At 36.6% G+C, this 22,038-nt stretch overlaps 4 protein-coding genes across 4 annotated transcripts; 2 read left to right on the plus strand and 2 right to left on the minus strand.

Moving 5' to 3' along the window:
- Positions 1 to 510: 510 nt before the first annotated feature.
- Positions 511 to 1,536, minus strand: LOC128857649 (uncharacterized). Its single transcript, XM_054093397.1, has one exon. The coding sequence runs from the start codon at positions 1,534 to 1,536 to the stop codon at positions 511 to 513; it is 1,026 nt and encodes a 341-aa protein (XP_053949372.1).
- A 5,653-nt stretch (positions 1,537 to 7,189) lies between these two features.
- LOC128856700 (general odorant-binding protein 28a-like) lies at positions 7,190 to 8,005 on the plus strand. The gene is made up of 3 exons (XM_054092015.1): positions 7,190 to 7,422; positions 7,498 to 7,586; positions 7,680 to 8,005. Exons 1-3 carry the CDS (start codon positions 7,287 to 7,289, stop codon positions 7,893 to 7,895), a joined length of 441 nt encoding a protein of 146 aa, XP_053947990.1. The 5' UTR covers positions 7,190 to 7,286; the 3' UTR covers positions 7,896 to 8,005.
- A 5,778-nt stretch (positions 8,006 to 13,783) lies between these two features.
- Positions 13,784 to 14,651, plus strand: LOC128858738 (DNA-directed RNA polymerases I, II, and III subunit RPABC1). Its single transcript, XM_054095223.1, has one exon. It carries the CDS (start codon positions 13,921 to 13,923, stop codon positions 14,551 to 14,553), a length of 633 nt encoding a protein of 210 aa, XP_053951198.1. The 5' UTR covers positions 13,784 to 13,920; the 3' UTR covers positions 14,554 to 14,651.
- A 431-nt stretch (positions 14,652 to 15,082) lies between these two features.
- On the minus strand, positions 15,083 to 17,542 carry LOC128858737 (zinc finger protein 287-like). Its single transcript, XM_054095222.1, has 5 exons — positions 16,993 to 17,542; positions 16,798 to 16,932; positions 16,637 to 16,729; positions 16,253 to 16,579; positions 15,083 to 16,169 (listed from the first exon to the last, which is right to left on the minus strand). The coding sequence occupies exons 1-5, from the start codon at positions 17,257 to 17,259 to the stop codon at positions 15,195 to 15,197; spliced, it is 1,797 nt and encodes a 598-aa protein (XP_053951197.1). The 5' UTR covers positions 17,260 to 17,542; the 3' UTR covers positions 15,083 to 15,194.
- Between the last annotated feature and the right edge of the window lie 4,496 nt (positions 17,543 to 22,038).

The raw sequence follows: 22,038 nt of genomic DNA on the forward strand, positions 1-22,038 counted from the left end.
ATTATCACTGGCGAATGGTCAGAAGAAAGATCCAGGCAGGATTTACAGGTTATCTGCAGGTACGATAGACCTTTGATGACACAAAAATCAACAAGGTCAGGAATCTTTTTTAAATCTCACCAATAACAATATGGCTTGGTAATATTCACTGTATTTCCACAAACTTGTAATTTTTTCAACTTTTGTTTGTTTTGTTCGTTTATTTTGTATTACGAAATGAGCTGACGTCAGGCTTGTCAAAATCGCCAAAAATAAAGTAACTGTTTCTTAATGGCGCATCCGTATATACTCAATTTGCATTGGTTAATTAGTAATTATGAAATAATCTCCGACTGTTTCGAACCTACTTTTATCGAAAATTTAAAGATATTGTAACGAATCATGAGCATTCGCGAAACAACTGATATTCTTGTGCATACGTGCTTCTGCTTATATATGTACGTATGCTTAACAGCCACTGTAATTTCTAGATGTGGCAACTTGTATTTTCTGTCAACTTCCCAGGCTCTCTTATGTAATTAGAAGGAGGAAAGACATGCTGTGCCTTTGCGGAGCCTCCGCTTTGATGATCGACCAATCGGTCATCGGCACCGAGCGATTATGCGCCTGAAGGTAGGGAATTAATTGATTGGCTTCAAACTCCATGTTTGGTACCCAGATGCGAGCCCTCGGCCTTCGTGGAATCTCGCTATCCGGAATTAGCTTGAGTTTCAATCCATCCCAGCTGTTCTCGATTTTACCAATCACGTTTGTCAGAAAATGCAGTGAGAATTGGTCATCGCATTTAATGACACGGTAACCATGGACTACCTCCACCGAGTCGAAACCTAGGGTTTGGCCATCTGGGTTCACCATGACATGGTCAACGACTATGCGAGACAACCGTACCCCAATCTCTGACCACTTGTCCAGCATTGGTTTTCCGCAGTTAGAAGTTTCATCTACCAATGCCACCTCACTAAATCGCTTGGTAGATTTGGAGGCAACTGCACCCTGATCCGAGATCTTGTGCTTCTTTGTTGCCTTCCCAGTTTCGTCATGCGAGCGGTTTCGTTTTTCGCCATCTGTCTTATTGGCGGCTTGGAATGCCAAGTATTCGTCAACCAACATTTGACACCTTGCCTTGTCGGTCTCATCTTTGGGATGAAGTTTACCTTCGGTCTCGTTTTTTCGAATCCTGCCAAGGATAGCGCGAGACCTCTGGTAGAGTTTATGTCTCGAGGGACCTTTGTTACCACGCTTTTGCTCCATGGCTTTATTGGATGTTGTTGGTTGATTTATAGTTGTTGGCGTACTGTAGCCCACAGCTTTGCCCTCAACTGTTTCTTGGCTGGAGGCCAAGAGCTCATCCTCTGAGGGTACCTCAGTCATCCTCAGTTCATCCTTGCTCGTACGACTTGTCCATTTGTTCAACTGTTTTTTAAGTGCGTCCATCCCTTTCTCCTGTCTATCTGTTTGCTTGTCCTGTGGTTTTGTCCGCGTGTTCGTTTTTTTATCAGTCCGTGCTGTCGATGCGTCCTTATGTTTTCCAGTCATTTTGTCCGTTTGTTTCTTGTTTGTTTTCCCGTCATCTGATATCGGGAGGGTTCCGTTCGAAGGCAGTCTTATTTAGTCCCCCGGCTGCCAAACTCAGCCAATAGGCACGTTTACGTCTTCGACCTGTGTGGTTCGCGGGAGATATTCGCTCTCGTTTGAAAAAATGCCCTATTAAAGACGCTTATTTCACTTAAATACAAACACAGAAAAGTCACAATATTCACTTATAAACATAAACATTTATATTTTTAATAAATAATGCTCCAAACTATATTAAAATTCTATTATTACCGTGCAGAATAAATGTGAGGAGCGAACTGCCAAACGAACGATGAGAGAGAGAAGAACAAAGCGAAATAAGAAAAACACAGTCAACCAAAAGGGAACAATCCTTTATTATTATTCTTATTATTTAGAGGGGCGCTTTTTTGATTTCGAATATACTACATATGTACATATTACAAAAAAAAAATATTTTTACAAATACTGAAAATTTGGAATAAAAATCGCGCAATTTCTGGTCGCAGTGCATAAAGGCCTTAGCCTAACCCGTACAACCATTACCATTATCATGGTAATGGACCATAAATCATGATAAGAAATATTGCAAACCTCATCGTGACTCATACATATATATTAGGCCGGGTCGATTTGTGGGGACCCAAATTGGGGGACATCAGAATTCGTTTTAGAGGTATGGTTCCTTCGGCAAAGTTTTTTATTTTGATCCCTAGAATACGATTTTCAAAGAGCAATGAGCGTTTTTGAAATCGACCCGCCCTAATGTATATAAATATATAATATATATATATATTATTTGAAATATATTTTATATATAAAAATGAACTCAAAAACCACTGGACCGATTATTATAAAAATTGGTATATATAGGGTTTTTCAGTAAGAACGCTTCAACTTTTGAACTTTTTTGAATAAAACACAAACGGTTTGACTTTTTTAACAAATTTTTTTTTTATTATCGAGTTTCAACATATACATTTAAGTATGAAATTCGATTTCTTTTGCATGACCACCGCGTGCACGTTTTACGAAGTCCAATCGTTGAACCCAATTTTCGACCACTCTTTTGCATAAATCGGCCGAAATTCCAGCAATTTCGCGTTCAATATTGGCTCTGAGCTCACAAATCGTCGCCGGCTTGTTACTGTAGACCAATGACTTCACATAACCCCAAAACGGGACGGCTTGTTAAATGGACCGTAAAATGACCGTAATGCTCTTAAAGTAGCAGCAATAGAACGATTATTTTCATAAAAAATTTGCACGATTTGCAATCGTTGCTCAAGTGTGTAGAGTTCCATGATAAAATGTATGCTAATGAAGTTTACAAATGACAAGCGAAAAATAAAAAATATTGCGTCGTTCGCCCTCCCTATCAAAAAAAAGTTGAAGCGCACCTATTGAACAACCCATATGTATGTTTCCACGGAGAAGGTTTGTAGAATATGCTCATTGATGCCACTCGCCACCAGGTGGCGCTGCAGAATAAAAACTTGTGCCCCGTTCATGAAAATTGTCATGAAAATCAGTATGACCATCTATTTTTACACAGAGGAATCGAATATGATATGTTCATAGATAGGCCATTCGAATTCAAACGCTTACAGTCAAGGCCGTAGAGAGCATATCGGGCCCCGGGGGAGAATTGCAAATGCGGGCCCTTTCCAATTATGTCTAATTCATATAATTCGAATTGCTCTCGAGTCCGGGCCCCTCTGAGATCTCCGGGCCCGGCGTAAAAAGTCCCCGATCCTCCCCCCTCTCGTCGGGCCTGCTTACAGTTCCCGGTGCGACTCGCTTTCGCAATGACTATCAACAAAGCACAAGGACAATCGTTACAAGTGTGTGGATTAAATTTGGAGAATCCATGCTTCTTACATGGACAGCTCTATGTGGCTTGCTCACGTGTCGGAAAACCTTCTGATTTATTCGTCTACGAACCATATGGAAAAACAAGTGCTGTATTCCACAGCACTTCTATAAACATCGAATTGATACTAAACTCTGTAATGTCACAATTTTTTCGAAATAAACAAAGTCAATAAAATGGTTTAGAATGAATTGAATATTTATGTACTGATTTTTCTTTAGGGTTATTTTTCTTATATCTATAATATATATATATATATATTAGAGTCACCAAATACAATTTAAGTAACAAATTTATTTGTTCCTTCATTTTTATCTTTATGAATTTTCATTATTTTTGACGTTTCAACCAACATTTTTGTAATATTCAACATTAATTCGCAAACAATATTAAAGCTCAATGCCAATAAACGGCGTGACAGCAATTTCCAAAAAAAGAAAAACTTATTAGAACAACGCAAATTTTCTTTTCGAAATATTTTCAAAATTCGAATTCAAAAGGAACTTTCTCAAACAAAAAAATGTTTTACTACTCGTATTCATCTCTAATCATACCCTTAGGTTGCTGAAAATCAATTGAAAAGAAAAAACCATATCAGTGCACTATTAAAATATGTTATCTTTTTCTGAATTTAAGTAGTCTGAAATGGACGTTATCTATTTATTATAGAGAAGGAGAAGAAATGACTTGGAAAGTAAATTTTGTTTTGTTTTAGTACACTTAATTCCGAAAAAGATTGCTTTTAAAAACAATGCATATTTCCTTTCGTTTCATCTCGCAACGCTGTGGTGAATTTCATAAGCAGTAATCTGAAGTTTATGGCTGGAAAAATCAGTAACCATTCCCATTACGCAGGGATGATACATGGTGAAAGATTTAATTGTGTGGCCGATATCATACCGTTATTCGTGCCGACTTTGGCTTGCGAATAACTCCCGTGGCGGGCCAGCCGAAGTACTCAAGATTTTATTTTTCATCATAGCTAAATAGGAAACCTGGTAATCTATCATCCTTGAGGAAGAAAAAAAATTGTGGGGGAACTTTGGCTGGCGCGTCACTTAGGAATTCCGCACGATCATTTCACATTTATTCACACACTCGCCCAAGCAGTCGTTGCTCAGATAGCAACGAAGCAACATGAGTGAAGGTTGTGTTCATTTGTTTTCTTACATCACTAAGGCAGTCTTATTGCGTAGTAGCCCAATCAGTCGTTGTTCAGACGGCAACGAAGTTTCATTGGTTTTTTTTCGACGTAAATCACCAACCAGTCTCAGTTTTTATGTAAACACTCCTCAAGTGACGTCAGCCCATCAAATTCGCTCAGACCACAATAACGGTGTGTTAAAGAGCTCACCTTTGAAATATTTTACCAATGCACATAACGAATGTTGCTGTATAATTTGTATTGCAACTTCAATAAAATAATCGTGTCCTCAATGTAGACAAATTACACAAATTCAACAAATTCCTAGGTGCTCACCACGATTTAATGTTTTGTGTTTCATTGCCCAATTCCCAGTACTTTTTTCAAAGAAAATTATCTGTAGAATATACGGGATTCCAGCTAAGATTCAAAGTTTTTTTAGCCATAGCTGGTCAAGACAAAAACGAATGCTTGGGGTCCCGGTGGTGGAGAATTTTCAAAACATCGATTTTTTTTTTTTGATATTTCGAAGGTATAGGCTTTTAAGAATATATTGTCAAATTTTTTGAAGGATATTCCCAGTATTTTCGATTTTACAGCCGTTTTAGCAGGTAGAGTCAGATTCGTCACGTGGCGGCGTCAATGGTCGCAAATATCCCCTCTCAAAGCATTAAACTTAATTATCTCGAAATAATATATTTTTCGGCCTAGTGTTGTCAAAAAAAAATAAAAACTATTCAATCGAATCGTCTGAAATGTTAATATGTTGTTCACAACATCAATGGCTATCGTCCGTACTAGAATCATATTATTATTTCAACTTTTTCGTATTTTTTTATGAAAAACTGAAAAACCCCGATTTTTAGAGTGTCAAATTCAAAACTGCGAAATTTTGTCAATACTGATTAATAATTTCATAATTCAAATTATTAAAATTAAAAAAAAATTTAAAGCTGATGGCCTAGCCACTAATGCTTTTTAATTCATTGGGATTGTAATTCATTACGTTTCCAATTAAAAAAAAATAATAATAATAATAAAAATTCAAATTATTAAAAGTAAAAAAAGTTATTTTTTTCATATTTGTATGTAAAAGAAGTTATATAAAAAGCCTAAAAAATTCAAATAACGTTTTTCATTTTTTTATTATATAAAAATTTCTGAAAATACCCTACATTTTCGAGCTCTAGACCACCGGGACCCCTTTAGGACGTGTTTAATTTCAGCAGGGCTATTTGATTTATTAATAGCGCTTAACTTTTGATTTCCCGAACATCTTTAGAGTTAAGTTTTGGTTTTCTACCTCTTCTCTTGGAGCATCCGTTCTTCTCTTTCAAATTGATAAGTTCATAGATTAAAAATCGTTTGAAAAAATTTTTAATTTTCTTAGTACTGTTACTGTGTTCGTGTTCGCAACTGTGTATCACCAAAACAAAATTTAAAAACATGTGTTCGATATGTACAATTGGCGCTTACACCCATTTTAGAAGTTTGGCGAGCTCCTGCTCCTATTTGTGGCGTGCGTCTTGTTATTGTTCCACAAATGGAGAGACCAACAGTTTTGAGCCGACTCCGAACGGCAGATAGTTTTTATGAGGAGCTTTTTAATGGCAGAAATACACTCGGAGGTTTGCCATTGTCTGCCGAGGAAAGAGCGTTATTAGAAAAAACTTTTTCTAAATTTTTGTGTTTCACCGAGATTCGAACCTACGTTCTCTCTGAACTCCGAATGGTAGTCACGCACCAATCCATTCGGCTACGGCAACCGCTTATTTGGCACTTATGCCTTAATATTCAAATAAAGCTTAATAAGTTGATATTTTTCAATAAGGCTGTAAAAACATTGTTTTGGTATAGTTTTCAGTCAAAACGTTTGCCTAGATACCCACGCTTTAATACTGATGCATATCTTTTAATGAATTACTTTTTTAATACAAACATACATATATACAGCAACACCCTGCTATTGGGGCAAACCATTTATGATCCATAGATTTTTTAACGGTAAAAAAATGTTGACATCGGGGCAATAGTTTTTGAGTGATGCTATTTCGAAGAAATTTTCTACGATTTTATACATATGTACGTATGTAGAGATGTAGAGGTTTGACTGAATATTAATTACTTATATATACGTATGTATGTATGTATGTGTGCACATCTACTGTAAATATTTAAGTACAAAAGCGTGAGTACTTTATTTTCTAATCGAGCCTTTAATGTTTTGTTTGCGATTTTTCAAAAACGCGGGTGCAAAAATGTATGTACGGCTGCGCCCACATGTGTGTGTAAATGTGTATTGCGTCAACCCTCTATCCAATGACCAAGCGTAAAACCATTGGACGGCAACGGATACGGTACTTTGTATGTATAGACGCCAAGGTATCTGATGCAGAGGTAACTTATAATTTCACAGCTGAGAGATTTAATTTCAGCAACGAATAACAATGATAGTAAATAATAATTCAATTATAAACAATTTGAAAGCCCAAAAACAGTAAACACACATATTCTTACACATATTGCAACAATAGATTTGCACCTTTGTAGTATGTGCATGCTAATGTAAGTATGCTAAATATATCGGAAGTGGAGATGCTCGCATATAAATAGCCCAGCCAACTTGAAGAGAGCAGCAATAAAACTTTTGAAGTCGGCTAGCTCAAATCAAATCAAAGTTTAGTTTTTACAATTTATTGTATTTACACATTTACAATGGCCAAACTCATCCTGATAGCTATATTTTGCATCTTGAGCGGAACACTCTCCAAAGCCTTCAACAAAGAGGAGGCAATTAAGCAGTTCGTGACCAGAATGGAGGAATGCCGCGAAGAAGTTGGTGCTGCTTCCTGTAAGTATGGAGTTTTATTATAAAAACAAATGTATTGCTTAGTTTCTGCAATACCTAACGGTTAATATTCCACAGCCGATATTGAGGAATTGGTCAAAAAACTTCCTGCCGCTGGCAAAGAAGGCAAATGCTTACGCGCTTGCTTGATGAAGAAATACGGGGTGGTAAGTGTTTCTCAGCAAATATTAGGTTTTCTTCAAGAATTTGCAATTTTATCTATGGTAAATAACATTTTATTTTACTATATTAAAATTTAGATGAACGATAGTGGCAAATACATTAAGGCGGTTGCCTTAGAACATGCCGCGACATACGCAGACGGCGATGAGACAAAAATGAAGACGGCCACTGAAATCATAGACGCTTGTGCGGGTACCGCAGTACCGGATGATCCTTGTGAGGCAGCAGAAGTCTACGGCCATTGTTTCATGGAGCAAGCAAAAGCTCACGGCATAGAAAAATTTGAGTTTTAAAAAATCGAATCCCACAGTTAGAACCAAGTTCTAAGCAAATTTATCTTCTTTAACCGACCTGTACTGTTTATAAATATTTGATTTAATTTTTTGTGCGTTAAAGCAATTGAATATACATATACATATATTATATATGAACCAAATGTGTTAAATTTTAATCATTCTTGAAATTGACTATGGCCTTGTGATGAATTTGATAATAAATGAACAGAGGCAGTAAGATATTATTGAATAACATAAGAGCAGAACGACACTCACAGAACAACTTATGGGTGTTGAAAAGAACTTCATATCAAAGAAACTTGCGGACTTTCTAATGAGGACAAAAATTTAGCCACATTCCTAACAATTAAGGGCTCTACTCTATATACAACTAAACGTTGCGTTTAAAGTCTCAAAATTTTTTAAAGTAAAAATAAATAACGCTACTGACATTGAACCAAAAACGGCCGTAATGGGCGTCCAGAAACGACTCATTGATCTTCCACAGGTTGCGCCATCCGTTAAAACATATTTGGGAACTAGCGGACGGAAATCTTACCACACTCGCCGTATAGCCCAGACTTTGCCCTGCCTGACTACCACTTGATTCAATCAATACAGCATACCTTGTCCGAAATACGTTTCACTGGTGTTAAAGGTATCAAAAATTGGGTCGATACGTTTTTGGCCTCAAGAGGTGAGCGGTTCTATTGGAACGGAATTTATGCGCTACCTCAAATATGTGAAAGTGTTGTAGCTGCTGAAGGAAATTTCTTTGAATATATTATGTTGTAGCAGTTCCTCAAAGTCAAGAAGAAATTCTTCAAAATATACTTGCGCTGCCAAAAATATACTCGCAATAGAAAATAACGCATTTAAAAATTTTCAAATTAAAAAAAAACAAAGAATGCATTCTAAAAATATTGAAATGATGTAATATATCGAAAAGTTCCATCAGTATTTCCATGATGTATGATGATGTACTTCAGTATTTCCATAGTGTAATTGCGAATACAAAGTTAAAGTTTAGTCAATTTGTTCAAATTATGAGTCAGCCCAACTTGGAATATTTAACTTCTAAAAAATGCGTTTAAAATTTTTTTACGATACACGAAATTCTTAGCCAATTAAGCAAAATCTTCAGCACATTAAATGGTTTGGATAATTTTTTTCGTGAAAAAGATTTTGGCCCGCATCCCACTGAAAATGGCTTTTGGAAATAATGTGTTTGGCACTTCAAGAAACTAGTATAACTCTGTCATAGTCCTGAAGTTCCGGGAAAAATAGTTTCACGATATTCTGCAGCAATTTGGTCGCCAAGTTAGCCCGATTGAACCCAATTTATTATTTTATTGAATAGCCCCCTAGACTTTTTTATGCTGTGATCTTTACCCTCATTCATGGTGATTTCCTGTGAACGCATTATTGAAGATCTTTGCGACCGCCATTTGTAAACAAAAAACCGCTGAAGATGTGACGTCATCCATGGTATGGATTTTACTTTTGTTTGTGTTCTGTTTAAGGTTGAACAAAAATTGAAAAAAATGCTCGAATAAGTGCTTAAAACTAATAGAATATATATTGCAAAACTTTTTCGATTTAAAAATGTTCTTCAGTGTTTTTTATTCCACTTAATATTAAAAATATCCAATGTTTTCAAAAACTCACAAAAAAATTAAGAAGTTTCTACATCAAAGGAATGTATTTGAATTACCTTTCCAATCTTGTGCTTGGTTTTACAAACTGTTGACTGTTTTGACAGTTCAGTTTGATAGAGAAACAAATGCGCCTTTCGAATTCGCCGTGTCGCCAAGAGAAAATGGATAAACAAGCAAAAGGAAGGAGTAGGGACCTGGGACCCCTTGGAGTAGGATTCCTCACAATTTCAATTTGTCCCTGGCCACTCTCATCATCCCTGACAAGTGGAAAGCAGGGAGAGTGGTCCCACTACTGAAACCTGGGAAACCCGCCAACCAAGGGGAGTCTTATCGGCCGATAACTCTCCTTTCCCCAATAGTGAAGACACTTGAAGCCCTCCTACTCCCACTCTACACGACACACCTGGCCCCAGCCCCGCATCAGCACGGATTCCGACGAGTGCACAGCACCACCACTGCACTCACCGCCATAAACGCCCAGATAAATCGCGGGCTTAACCAAAACCGCCCCTGCGAGAGGACTGTCCTAGTAGCGTTGGGCCTAAAGAAGGCTTTCGATACAGTCAGCCATTCCACGCTACTAGATGATATTTATCAGTCGACACTCCCGCCAGGGCTGAAGAGGTGGTCCGCGAACTACCTGAGCGGTCGGCACTCGTCAGTGATTTTTCGAGATCAAATATCAAAGCAGAGGAAGATTAAGCAAGGTGTACCGCAGGGTGGTGTCCTTTCTCCTTTGCTTTTTAACTTCTACATCTCGAAGCTCCCCCAACCACCAGCGGGAGTTTCCCTGATCTCAGTCGCTGACAACTGCACGATAATGGCGTCGGGCAATGACATCGATGGCCAGTGTTCCAAAGTGAACAACTACCTCACCGACCTTTCTCGCTTTTTCACTGCGAGAAATCTCCAACTTTCCCCCACCAAGTCCACGGCGACCCTTTTCACCACCTGGACAAAGGAGGTCAAGCTGTCCCTTAAGGTAAAAGTCGACGACACTCCAATACCGACTGTAAATAACCCCAAAATTTTGGGTGTAACCTTTGCCAGCTCCTGATGTCACCCATCCAACATCTACACAACGAGAGAGTTCCTGAGTTCCGAGTTCCTGCTGGGAAACCTGCGGTAACACCCCTGCAGACACCTGCTTGAGCCTGAGCCGCCTACGCTGACGAAATCCAGGACATAACTGACCGAAACCTACTGGACCGGACAGTATTTAGACAGTCAATAAACGACATTCACCGGGAGACCGTTACCACCTTCATGAACTCCCGTCCTGTGAATGCCGTAATCGGAGTCCAACCACCACCTATCGCAGATGATGAGCTCCACCTTCCCCGTGAGACTCGTGTAACATTGGCACAATTACGTTCTGGATACTGTAGCAGGTTAAACTCCTACATATCCAGAATCGACCCCGACATACCAAACACATGTCCGGCATGTGAAGGTACCCCGCACGACACTAACCACCTCTTCACATGCCCCCTCAAACCGACTCATCTAACACCCCTCTCCCTCTGGACCCAACCTGTCGAAACAGCATGTTTCCTGGGCCTACCCTTAGATGAGCTAGACGAAGACGACCGATGATATACTTGCACAGACACGGCTACCTATGCTGTTAAAACAACAACAACAAGGAGAATTACTTGTTTGTGAAGAAGAAGAGTAGGCAAAAGCAATGAAATCAACCAAACACAAGGAATTATACGCACACACACATACTTTCTAACCACGGCGTCTTTCGCATAAAAACGCAAAAACTACATTTGGAGGCTTTATATTAATTCGTTTGATTAGTTTAAATCTCACAAATCACAATATGGCTTGGTAATATTCACTGAATTTCCACAAACATGTAATTTTTTGAACTTTTGTTTGTTTTGTTCGTTTATTTGGTATTACGAAATGAGCTGACGTCAGGCTTGTCAAAATCGCCAAAAATAAAGTAACTGTTTCTTAATGGCGCAACCGGATATACTCAATTCGCATTGGTTAATTAGTAATTATGAAATAATCTCCGACTGTTTCGAACCTACTGGAATTTCGCTATCCGGAATTAGCTTGAGTTTCAATCCATCCCAGCTGTTCTGGATTTTACCAATCACGTTTGTCAGAAAATGCAGTGAGAATTGGTCATCGCATTTAATGACACGGTAACCATGGACTACCTCCACCGAGTCGAAACCTAGGGTTTGGCCCTCCGTGTTCGCCATGACATGGTCAACGACTATGCGAGACAACCGTGCCTCAATCTTCTATATTACATTTTATAATAAGTAATCAGAGGACAAAACGTTTATGGACACACGCTTTTTTCTGTAAAATGAATAAATAATTAATAGTATTTAACAAAAATTTTATTAGGATTATGTTTATAGACCTGTTTTCTTTGCCGGCTTCCATTTCATTTAGTTTTTATTTGGAAAACACAGGGTTATATGTCAAAAAGTATCGTTATTATCTAGGATTATTTTATAATCTGGGATTTGGGAGAGAAATTTTGTATGGGAAATCGCGCTTTTTAATTACGGATTTTGAGTTAAGCACGAAAAAGCAGATCATCTACTTATGTATATGAGAACGTATGATATTATAAGAAAATTCGTAACAATACGTCCACTTATAACTAAATTATCTACTTTTTCGAGCTTAACCCCCAATCCGTAATTAAAAAGAGAGGTTACCGATACAAAATTTTTCTCCCAAATCCCAGATTATAAAATAATCTTAGATTATAAAGATTTATTTTCAAATACAACGCAGAATTTGCATTACCTATAAGTATTGCTACGAATGTCAGGAGAAACGTCAAAGTAAGAAATAAATGGCATGGTCGCCGGAAAGGAAAAGAGAATAATTGTCATAATTCTAATACAATTTTTGTTAGACATTATTAATTATACTTTCATATTATAGAAAAAGGCGTCCGTCCATAGTCGCTTTAGCTTGTTATTGCTTATTATAAAATATAATTTCGCCTGCGCATGGCTGCCGTAATTTTTTGCAACTTCAGTAGACGTCGTTTACGGATTTCATCCAACTATCTATTACCAGCCGCAAATTGCCCAATTAAATTAATTATTGCTTCTCCTTGCCTTTTCTTCATACCGCCAATAATAATTAAACAAACCAAAAATATTTAAATATTAAAAAAAAAAAATAATTGGCACGTACACTTCTGTTAGGTGTTTGGCCGAGCTCCTCCTCCTATTCGTGGTGTGCGTCTTGATGTTGTTCCACAAATGGAGGGACCTCCGAATGGCAGATATTTTTATGAGGAGCTTTTTCGTGGCAGAAATACACTCGGAGGTTTGCCATTGTCTGCCGAGGGGCGACCGCTATTAGAAAAATGTTTTTATTAATTTTGCTTTCACCGAAATTCGAACGAACGACTTCTCTGTGAATTCCGAATGGTAATCACGCACCAACCCATTCGGCAACGGCGGCCCCCTATTTAAATATTGCACTAAATTAATATCTAAGAAAAAAAATTTTAGTCCAAATTTTCGCCTGCGGCGCTTTTTCACTTTGAAATATACATATAATATACCTATGTTACAAAACCAAATATTTTTAGAAATACTGAAAATTTGGAATAAAAATCGCGTGATTTTTAATCAAAATTTTCGCCTGCGGCGATTTTTTGTTTTCAACTATACATACATACATCTTACGAAACCAAACCAAATATTTTTACAAATACTGAAAATTTGGAATAAAAATCGCACGTTTATTAATACAAATTTTCGCCTGCCGCGTTTGTTTTTTTGTTTTCATATATACATACAAACATCTTACAAAAAAATTTTTATAAATAGTGAAATAGCGGCACTTATACATAAATTTTACGATAAAACAACATTTTCATAAATAGTATGAAATATAAAACCTAAATTAAATGCTTGCTGGGTTGACGATTGCTGTATACACTTCTCTTCAACTGTATTTCAGTACAAAATACAAATGCGGACGTAAAAAAGCTAATTTTTAAACTTCTCCTGGGGCTTCTATAGGGACCCTAGAAGATTGTGACTTTCACAGTTATAATGGTGTGACCTTACTCTTTCTAATGGGCGTGGTGGGTGGTGCCTCGCTCCTTCCCCCTCCGCGCCCCCTCCAAATATATCGTGGTAGTAATGGAAAGTTTTGCCCTAATTTTTTACGTCGATATCAAGTTCCGTCGATTTATCGACATTCGGCAAAGTCGATGATTCTCTTACATTCTTATATCAATACCAAAAAGTCTTTGGCAATTCGTCGAACATATCTGTCAAAGTGAAAAGCAGCTCAGTATTCTCAAGTCACATTGTGCTTGCAGCATTTAATTCTAATATTCTTAATTTTTTCTCCGATAAAAGTTTGTGTATTTAATTGCAATGGATGATGAAGCGGAAACTTACAAGCTATGGCGCATCCGAAAAACAATTATGCAGCTAAGCCACGACCGTGGTTATCTTGTAACACAGGATGAATTGGATCAAACGTTGGAGCAGTTTAAAGAAATGTTTGGTGACAAACCAAGCGAGAAGCGGCCAGCACGTTCAGATCTCATTGTTTTGGTCGCACATAATGATGATCCAACTGATCAGATGTTTGTTTTCTTTCCGGACGAACCAAAAATCGGTATAAAAACCATCAAAACTTATTGCACAAGAATGCAAGAGGAGAACATACATCGTGCGATTGTAGTAGTACAGGCAGGCATGACACCATCAGCCAAACAATCTCTAGTTGACATGGCGCCTAAGTATATTCTAGAACAATTCCTTGAGTCTGAATTACTGATCAATATAACCGAACATGAATTAGTGCCTGAACATGTGGTGATGACACCGGAAGAGAAACAAGAATTGTTAGCACGTTATAAACTAAAAGAGAATATGTTAATGCGAATACAAGCGGGTGATCCTGTGGCGCGTTATTTCGGTCTGAAACGCGGTCAAGTGGTTAAAATTATACGTTCATCCGAAACGGCTGGGCGATACATATCTTACCGACTTGTTTGCTAAAGGCAATTATAATTTAAGTTGTAGAATTAATCAAATAAATTTAAAATAAAAAGTATGCCTAAATTGCATTGTATAATTTTCGCACTTTGCAAATATTAGCATGATCTTTTCTTTATTGAGAAGAGGAATTGTTATTGTAACTGCATTGAGCACATGGTTAGTTAACTATGATTTAATTATCTCCTACAGGATATAGTATTAAGGTTAATGTAGCATCATTAACACTCCGCATACTTGTACGGGGAATACTGCTGGAGTGACAGTCCTTGGGCGGATATAAATCCGCTTCGCTCCGGTAACATAGAACCGACTGTCGTGGGACCGACATAGTATCGAATTGATCTTCTTTGATAGTATTTACCCATTGTGAATTTTATTAAATGAAGGGTGAGGTTCAACGTACTAGACAAGAATAGATTACTGGGGCGCCAACACTTGTTCGAGAAAAATTCGAGTTATGCCGATATGTAGCACCGGCTGCCGTGCGAACGATTCATTTTATTTTTAATTAAGCGTTAGAATTAGAATGTTTTCGATGCAACAAAAATATGAATTACCTTTTATTGAGATGGGCTTTCAATTACAAAAAAATTAAATGGACTTAAATTATTTTAATAGTAAATTTAGTATAAATAAATATATTAATAAAGAAGGTCTTTAGTTGTGCTGTTGGTTAACGTTGTCCCATGCGATTTCATATGTACACTAAGACCTGCATATTGTGCGAAGCGTTTACCACAAATTTTACATAAATATTTCTTTTCTGCTGCATGGATCTGTTTATGTTGGTTTAGGTGTTTAGTACTTGTGAATCCTTTGTTGCAAACATTACAAATTTTGTCTCGAATTTTTGTGTGTACATTCATGTGCTCCCTTATTAATTTTCTTGTATAGAAAGTTTTTGAGCATACTTCACACTTGTGGAGTGGTCGATTCTCATGCCGTCGCATATGCGTACTGAATAGTGATCCGGTTTGAAGTTTTTTACCGCAAATATCACAAAAGTATGGTTTTTCACCAGTGTGGGAACGTATATGAATTTTTAAATCTGTAGATGTAGCAAAGGCTTTGGAGCATATCTCACATATATACGTGTAGTCTTGGACATGTCTTCGTAAATGGACGGTTAAATTAGCGGCCACTTTAAAACCATGTCCGCAGAGATGGCATTTAAATGGCAGCGAACCATCGTGAGATGCTAAGTGAACTTTGTACTGTCCCAATCCCGCCAATAATTTTTCACATATGGAGCATTCATATGGGCCAACATCGACTTCGAGGAATGAAATGTGATCATAATACGGGCAAGTTGGAATATACATAGATTGAGTTTTTTTGTACTTTATTTTTTGTCTCTTTTCTTTTGTACAAATTTTCCGCAGCCTTGCAATTTCTCTTTCCAAATCTTGTTCGGTTATATTTAGTCCAGATTTCATGTTAAATTCTGTATGTATAAGTGTCAATGCTTCCCGGCGTCGGTTACTAAATCTATAGGTAATATCTTTTTCATCCCACAGGCAGGGTAAATCTTTGTAAAGTGCAGCTAAAAGCACACATTGCGCATCGGTAATAGATGTGGAAGGAAGATCGTAACTTTTTGTTGCTTCCACTTTGGCCTGAAAAGAATTTATTGTTTTTAAAATGACAATAATTACAAAATGTATTTCGTTTAAAATTTTGAAAGTTATTAATGACTCACCTCTTTTGGTGGACCAGGCCTTTGTTTCAAAAAAGAGTTTGGATCTGTATACCAAGTAGGTGTATACAATCGGCCTTTTGATTCATAAATCCTTTTGCGTATAATCTCTGTTTGAATTTTAAAGCTTAGTTTCTTAATTAGCTTCCGAATGTTTTCCCATTCATCTGGCATGCCTACTTCTGCAGCTATAAGCTTGAACAATTCGGTTTTCTCTTTATAACTTATTGAAGTTCTAATTTCTTTATCCCATAGCGCAGGGTGAGCTACGTAACTTGAAAAAATTAACTGCATCTTCGCGATAGGGAACATTTTCTTCAGATCGATCGACTGTAGAGGAATATTAATTAATAATTAATATTAATAAAAATGTGCATTTTTACGAACCTCTCGATCAGCAATCGCTTCTACGTCATCATTATTCTCACAAACTTTATATGACCCTTCAGTATCATTGGATTCATCATAGCTATTCATATCCTGGCAAGTGGAATTAATATTTATTTGGGTATGAATAGTAAACACGATTTAAACTATTTCAATCTTACATAACTGCATTCGTCCATTGCGTTTTCTGATATCTCGTCTTCACTGTTATCTAGTGTCTCCCTTGTATCGACTGAATCCAGTTCTATTTCAACTCTTTCAAAATCTCTTGAACAACTATCATAATCCTCGACGACCTGTAAAACATTTTTTAGATAGAAATTCTTAATAAACCTTTTGAATTCCTCCAAACTTACCTCTATCCTTTCTAGCTTCACCAAAGATTTCACATTTTCTTTATCCTCATATATTTGCACATCTTCTTCATCAGATTTTAGCTCTGGAAATTCGGACGGATGGTCTTCGTACATATGACACACGAAGTTTTCCAACTGTTGGAAAGAACATTCGCAAAAATCGCAATTCAGTAAAAAATCTTTCTTTCCTATAGAGAACAATGCCGTTATTTCCCCACATTTTTTCGTATTTGACAATTTAATTTCTTCCTTAATATCGAGTGCCATTATTATGTATAGTTGCAAAGTAGTTTATAGTTATTTTGAGCTTGAAGTGCCTTTAAAAATCACTGTTTGTGAACTTCCAAATCTTTAAAGTTGTTTTGCTGCCTTTGTTTGGAGATTTATCAATTATCAGTTGAGACAAAACTATAAAGTTGCCTGTTTATGTTAGATTTCAAACTTTTCGGTTTATTTCGTTGATATCAGTATATAAATTGGGTTTAATACTTTTGGGCAAATACAGACGATTGAACTACAGTGTACATATACAGTGAGCCATAGATATAAAGCTAAATACACACCAGGCAACCGTTGCAGCAACTCAGCCATGTTGAAGCAACCGTTGCCTCGTGTGTAGCTGTGTTGCCAAATGATTTTCGTGTTGCTGCAACCGTTGCCTGAAATATCAAATAAATTTGATTTTTGGGATAGGTTGCTGCAACCGTTGCTTCGTGTGTATCATTGTTTACTGCTTTTACTCGTTCAGTTCGTTGAACACAAGCAAAGAAGAAGGTTCGTGCGGAGTAAAATAAAGTGAAAAAGGAAAAAATGGCAATTGAAAATAATGAAAATTATGTTAATTTTATTAACGAATATAAAAATTTGAGAGAGCTGTGGGATATAAGTAGTGAAAAATATAAAAATAAAAATTTTAGAAAAAAAGCATACGAACAATTAAAAAATGAATACAATGAAATTGATAAAAATTTCAAGTCCGCAAAAGCGTTTCCTGTTGCAAGATACCGCAAAGTTATTGCCAGTCTAATTTCTGCTGATATTGCCTCTCTCATTATGGTATCTTGTTTCGTTATTTTGGCCTTTACGAAGTCCAACAATTTTCTAAACAGGGCTTCGTCCATCCTCATGTAATTTTTATAGTCCGCTGGCTCATTTTCCTTCATTTTTTTAAAAGCCAATTTTTGGACCAGATTTTTTTTCTCTTCTTTTGTTGCATCTCTTCTTCCTCATTTTCGTACAAAAGTTCGTCAATTATAATAAGAGAAGTAATTTTACGCATTTCGTCGATCATTTAAAAAATTTAATTTTACGTATCTTCCGCTTGTACCTTTTCTGCACCACAGTTATACACAATACTGAGATTGAAGCAACGGTCGCAACGTGTTTCTTAAACAAAGGCAACACGTTGCTGCAACCGTTGCCCCAACGGTTGCCTGGTGTGTATTTAGCTTAAGATGTGAAACTTCTTCATTTTGAGAGAGAGCGCGCCCATGAGGACGTTTAAAAACTTGGCAGCACTCACACATTATGGGATTTTGCGATAGGCGAAATGGCTGGCTGCCAGAAGAAACGCGCCAAAAATAATTGACGAAAACAGTTCCTTTTTGCTTAATGGAGAAATGACGCGTTGAAATGTTTATAATTATTTGTCTTAAAATTAATTCAATTGAAATGTAATAATTGAAGTGAGTTTGTAGAGTCCAAAGCTCGTTATGTCCCTTTCGACTTCTACTTTTAATTAGTCTCATGTGCATAATGCAATTTTATTGAAAACTGTGTGTTGGTATACGTACATATTCTATGGTTGAAAAGAGTAGGTAAGGGAATTGAATTTTAGTTTGAGATATTTTACAAAAATTAAAGGTAATCTGCTTTAACTTATTCTGTTCGTTGTTTGAGATTTTTTTTTTTTTTTGTTACTCACTTTCTGTGTTATATTAAAAAATCGCAATATGTCATGTTTTTAATTATAACTTATGGTTTTCGCGTTCATTACTTAATTATTATTAAATTACTTTTGTATTTCAATTTTAAATAATTTCATTTACATATAAATTTTTAAATTTTTTGCTTATTTATGTACATATTTCATACGGATTTTGCTTATTTTTAGTATATGTACATAGGTGTTTACGAGTAATATATAATACTATTGGGCAACCGCACACTATTTTCATTGCTTTCGCCTACTCTTGCTCTTCAAAAACAAGTAATTCCCCTTCCTTTTGCTTGTTAATTCATCCACTCTAACGACACGCCGAATTCTAATAGCGCAATTTCTTCTCTAACATTCTTGGATTGGTTAAAAAATCCATTATATTTAACACGGCGAATTAAGTACTTCCCAAAACAGTTACTTTATTCTTCGCGATTTTGATAAGTCTGACGTCCCTTGCCAACACAAAACAAACAAAAGCAGGAGAACATACAGGTTTGTGAAAATTTAGTAAATGGCTTGGTAATATTATGGTTTGTGAGATGTAGGGACTCCGCACACGGGTCGTATCCTCATCGAAGCGTGAGGTCGCACACTTGTGTTCAAATGGCGAACCGCGCACGGGTTGTCAGCTGCTCGTACTCGTCACAGCAAGCATGCAGCATGACGCCTATCGTACAGCAGAGCCGTCAAATATCCTGTGCACTAGTAAATTGTTTTATTTTGTTTCTGAATAGCCAGGTTCGAAATTTTCATAAGCTTTCTAAAAGTATTTTTAGTCATTCTGTAAAATGTCTGAAATTGATAATCATTGTAATCATACGTGTAAGCAAAAGTCTGAAATTTGTAATTATCCTCTTGTACCTAACTCCATTGTGGCAATGAATAATCTGCTGTTTGAATTATTCCTAATGTACGGATGAACCCAGTACCTCCATTTTCTTTTATTTCTCCTCCGATGGAGAAGATAATACAGTGAAATGAATTCTTCTTCATCGCTCGACATATTGACAACTAGTACTTGTACGATAGCTAGCTATTTTGTGTGTGGACAAGCAGGCGTATCGTCATTGTCGCTACATTAAAAAATAATGGAGTTCTGCTGACAATACGACCCGTGTACGGAGGCCCTTAACTTACACAAACTAATGAAAACGAAGTATCTTGAGGTGAATTGTGAAGGCACAAATTAATATAATGCCTCGAAATGCAGTTCGTTTGCGTTTTTATGTGACAAGAAAGTGTGTGTGTGCGCATTGCTCTCATACTCTTCCTCATCACAATTCCCCTCCCTTTTATTTGTTTATGCATGGGCTCTTACGACACAGCGAATTCGGAAAGCGCAACCATGTACTAAAAAACCAAGGCGAATCTATTCAAGGTGGTGGCATTCGAGCAATAACAACATTTTTTAAACCAGAACTGTCAACGTAAAGAGATCAACGAATGGAATGAATGAACTACAAATAGATAACATTAGTTTTGCATTTCTAAATTTAAGGCAAGTTGAAGAAGAATAAATTATCCAATCTAATCCCACCACCTTCTATAGATAGACCTTGTAGAACCATTTCTTTAATGGTGGCACACTACTAATGCATATAACCCTTTGAACAGAATTGCAGCGGCCATTGGGTAACGGGTTGATTACCCACTGTCAAAATTAGAACATATTAAGTAGCACGAAGTTGCACAGAATTGCGGCTTGGACGGATTTGTTGCCGTCGGTTAGTTTTACGGTGACAAAATAATAAGATTTATTTTTATTTTCTCCACACTTTAAGTGTGCATATGGGCGGAAAAATAAGCTTGAGTCAAAAATGAATACCGCATTTAATTAAATGCCTGAGAAACGAGCTAGCATTATGGCCATTTGCAAATGAGAAATATAAACAAATCGATTTTAAGGGAATCAGCTGATTTGCTGACGCAACCGGGAACATGAAAATGGATCTTTTCCCAAAAAAAATGAAATTGTGTTAATGATATGCGTAAAAATCAACGCAGCCTGCGTGCATGTTAACATAGCCACAAATTTTCGCCCGAACATAGCCAAAAATCTTCAAATACCCATGGTCGATGAGGAAATGAAAAATAGTAGAGAAACACATCCTAAGAAATAGCAGACCCACGTGAACGGTCTTGCAACTACTCTCGACCATGCAATGGGCATCCCGTGTTCGTATCCACAAAAATTATATCAATGATGTCCATTGCTTTAAATGCCTGTTATGAATTCGAACTTCGTATTTTTCGAATATTAAGTTGTATCCTATTTGGACGCATTCAAAACGTAGTTGACAACTATTTGGAAGCGCTTAAAAAGAAGAAATAAATGTAAAAACATAAATCCAAATTAAAAACGAACGTTCACATGCTCGTGAATACTATATGTCTCACTTGCAGATATGACTTGCTATATTATAAACCTGATATTTAACACTTTGATTAATTGAATTCATCGAAAAATTTGGTTCTGTTTTATAATATTTTCACATATTAACCGGATATATACTTTTTCGTGCTTAATTCCCAATCCGAAAATAAAAAGCGAGATTATTCATACACAATTCTCTGCCCAAATTAGAGATTACAAAAAATCTTTGATTATAGCCATACTTTTCCCTATACAACTATGTATTTTCTGTGTTATGGATAACTTTTATTACTAATGTAAGGGGAAACGTCAAAGTAAAAACTAAATACAGTGGACGCCGGCAAAGAAAAGAGGTTTGTGGAAATAGTTCTAAAAAATGTTTGTTAGATTCTATTAATTATGTGTTCATATTACAAGGAAAGAATGTTTACATTTCATCCAGCTGCCTATTACTAGCAGCCAATAGCGCAATTAAGTTAACTATTCCGTCACCTTGTATTTTCTTTATATCGTTAATAATAATTACACTAAAATATTCGACCAAACCAATTTCTATGAAGAAAAACCTTTCAAAACAGTCTTGGCCGCTGATTGTCAATTTTGCAGCTAAACTGCCATATGTGAACGGGTAGATTAATTTTTTCGGTTGTATTGCTAATTACTGCATATGTGAACGTATCTTTACTGGGCGAAATTCGGCGACTGCTACATGAATTCGTGAATACCACGAGTT

This window comes from Anastrepha ludens, chromosome 3, assembly GCF_028408465.1.
Source record: "Anastrepha ludens isolate Willacy chromosome 3, idAnaLude1.1, whole genome shotgun sequence".
Lineage (NCBI taxonomy): Eukaryota > Metazoa > Arthropoda > Insecta > Diptera > Tephritidae > Anastrepha > Anastrepha ludens.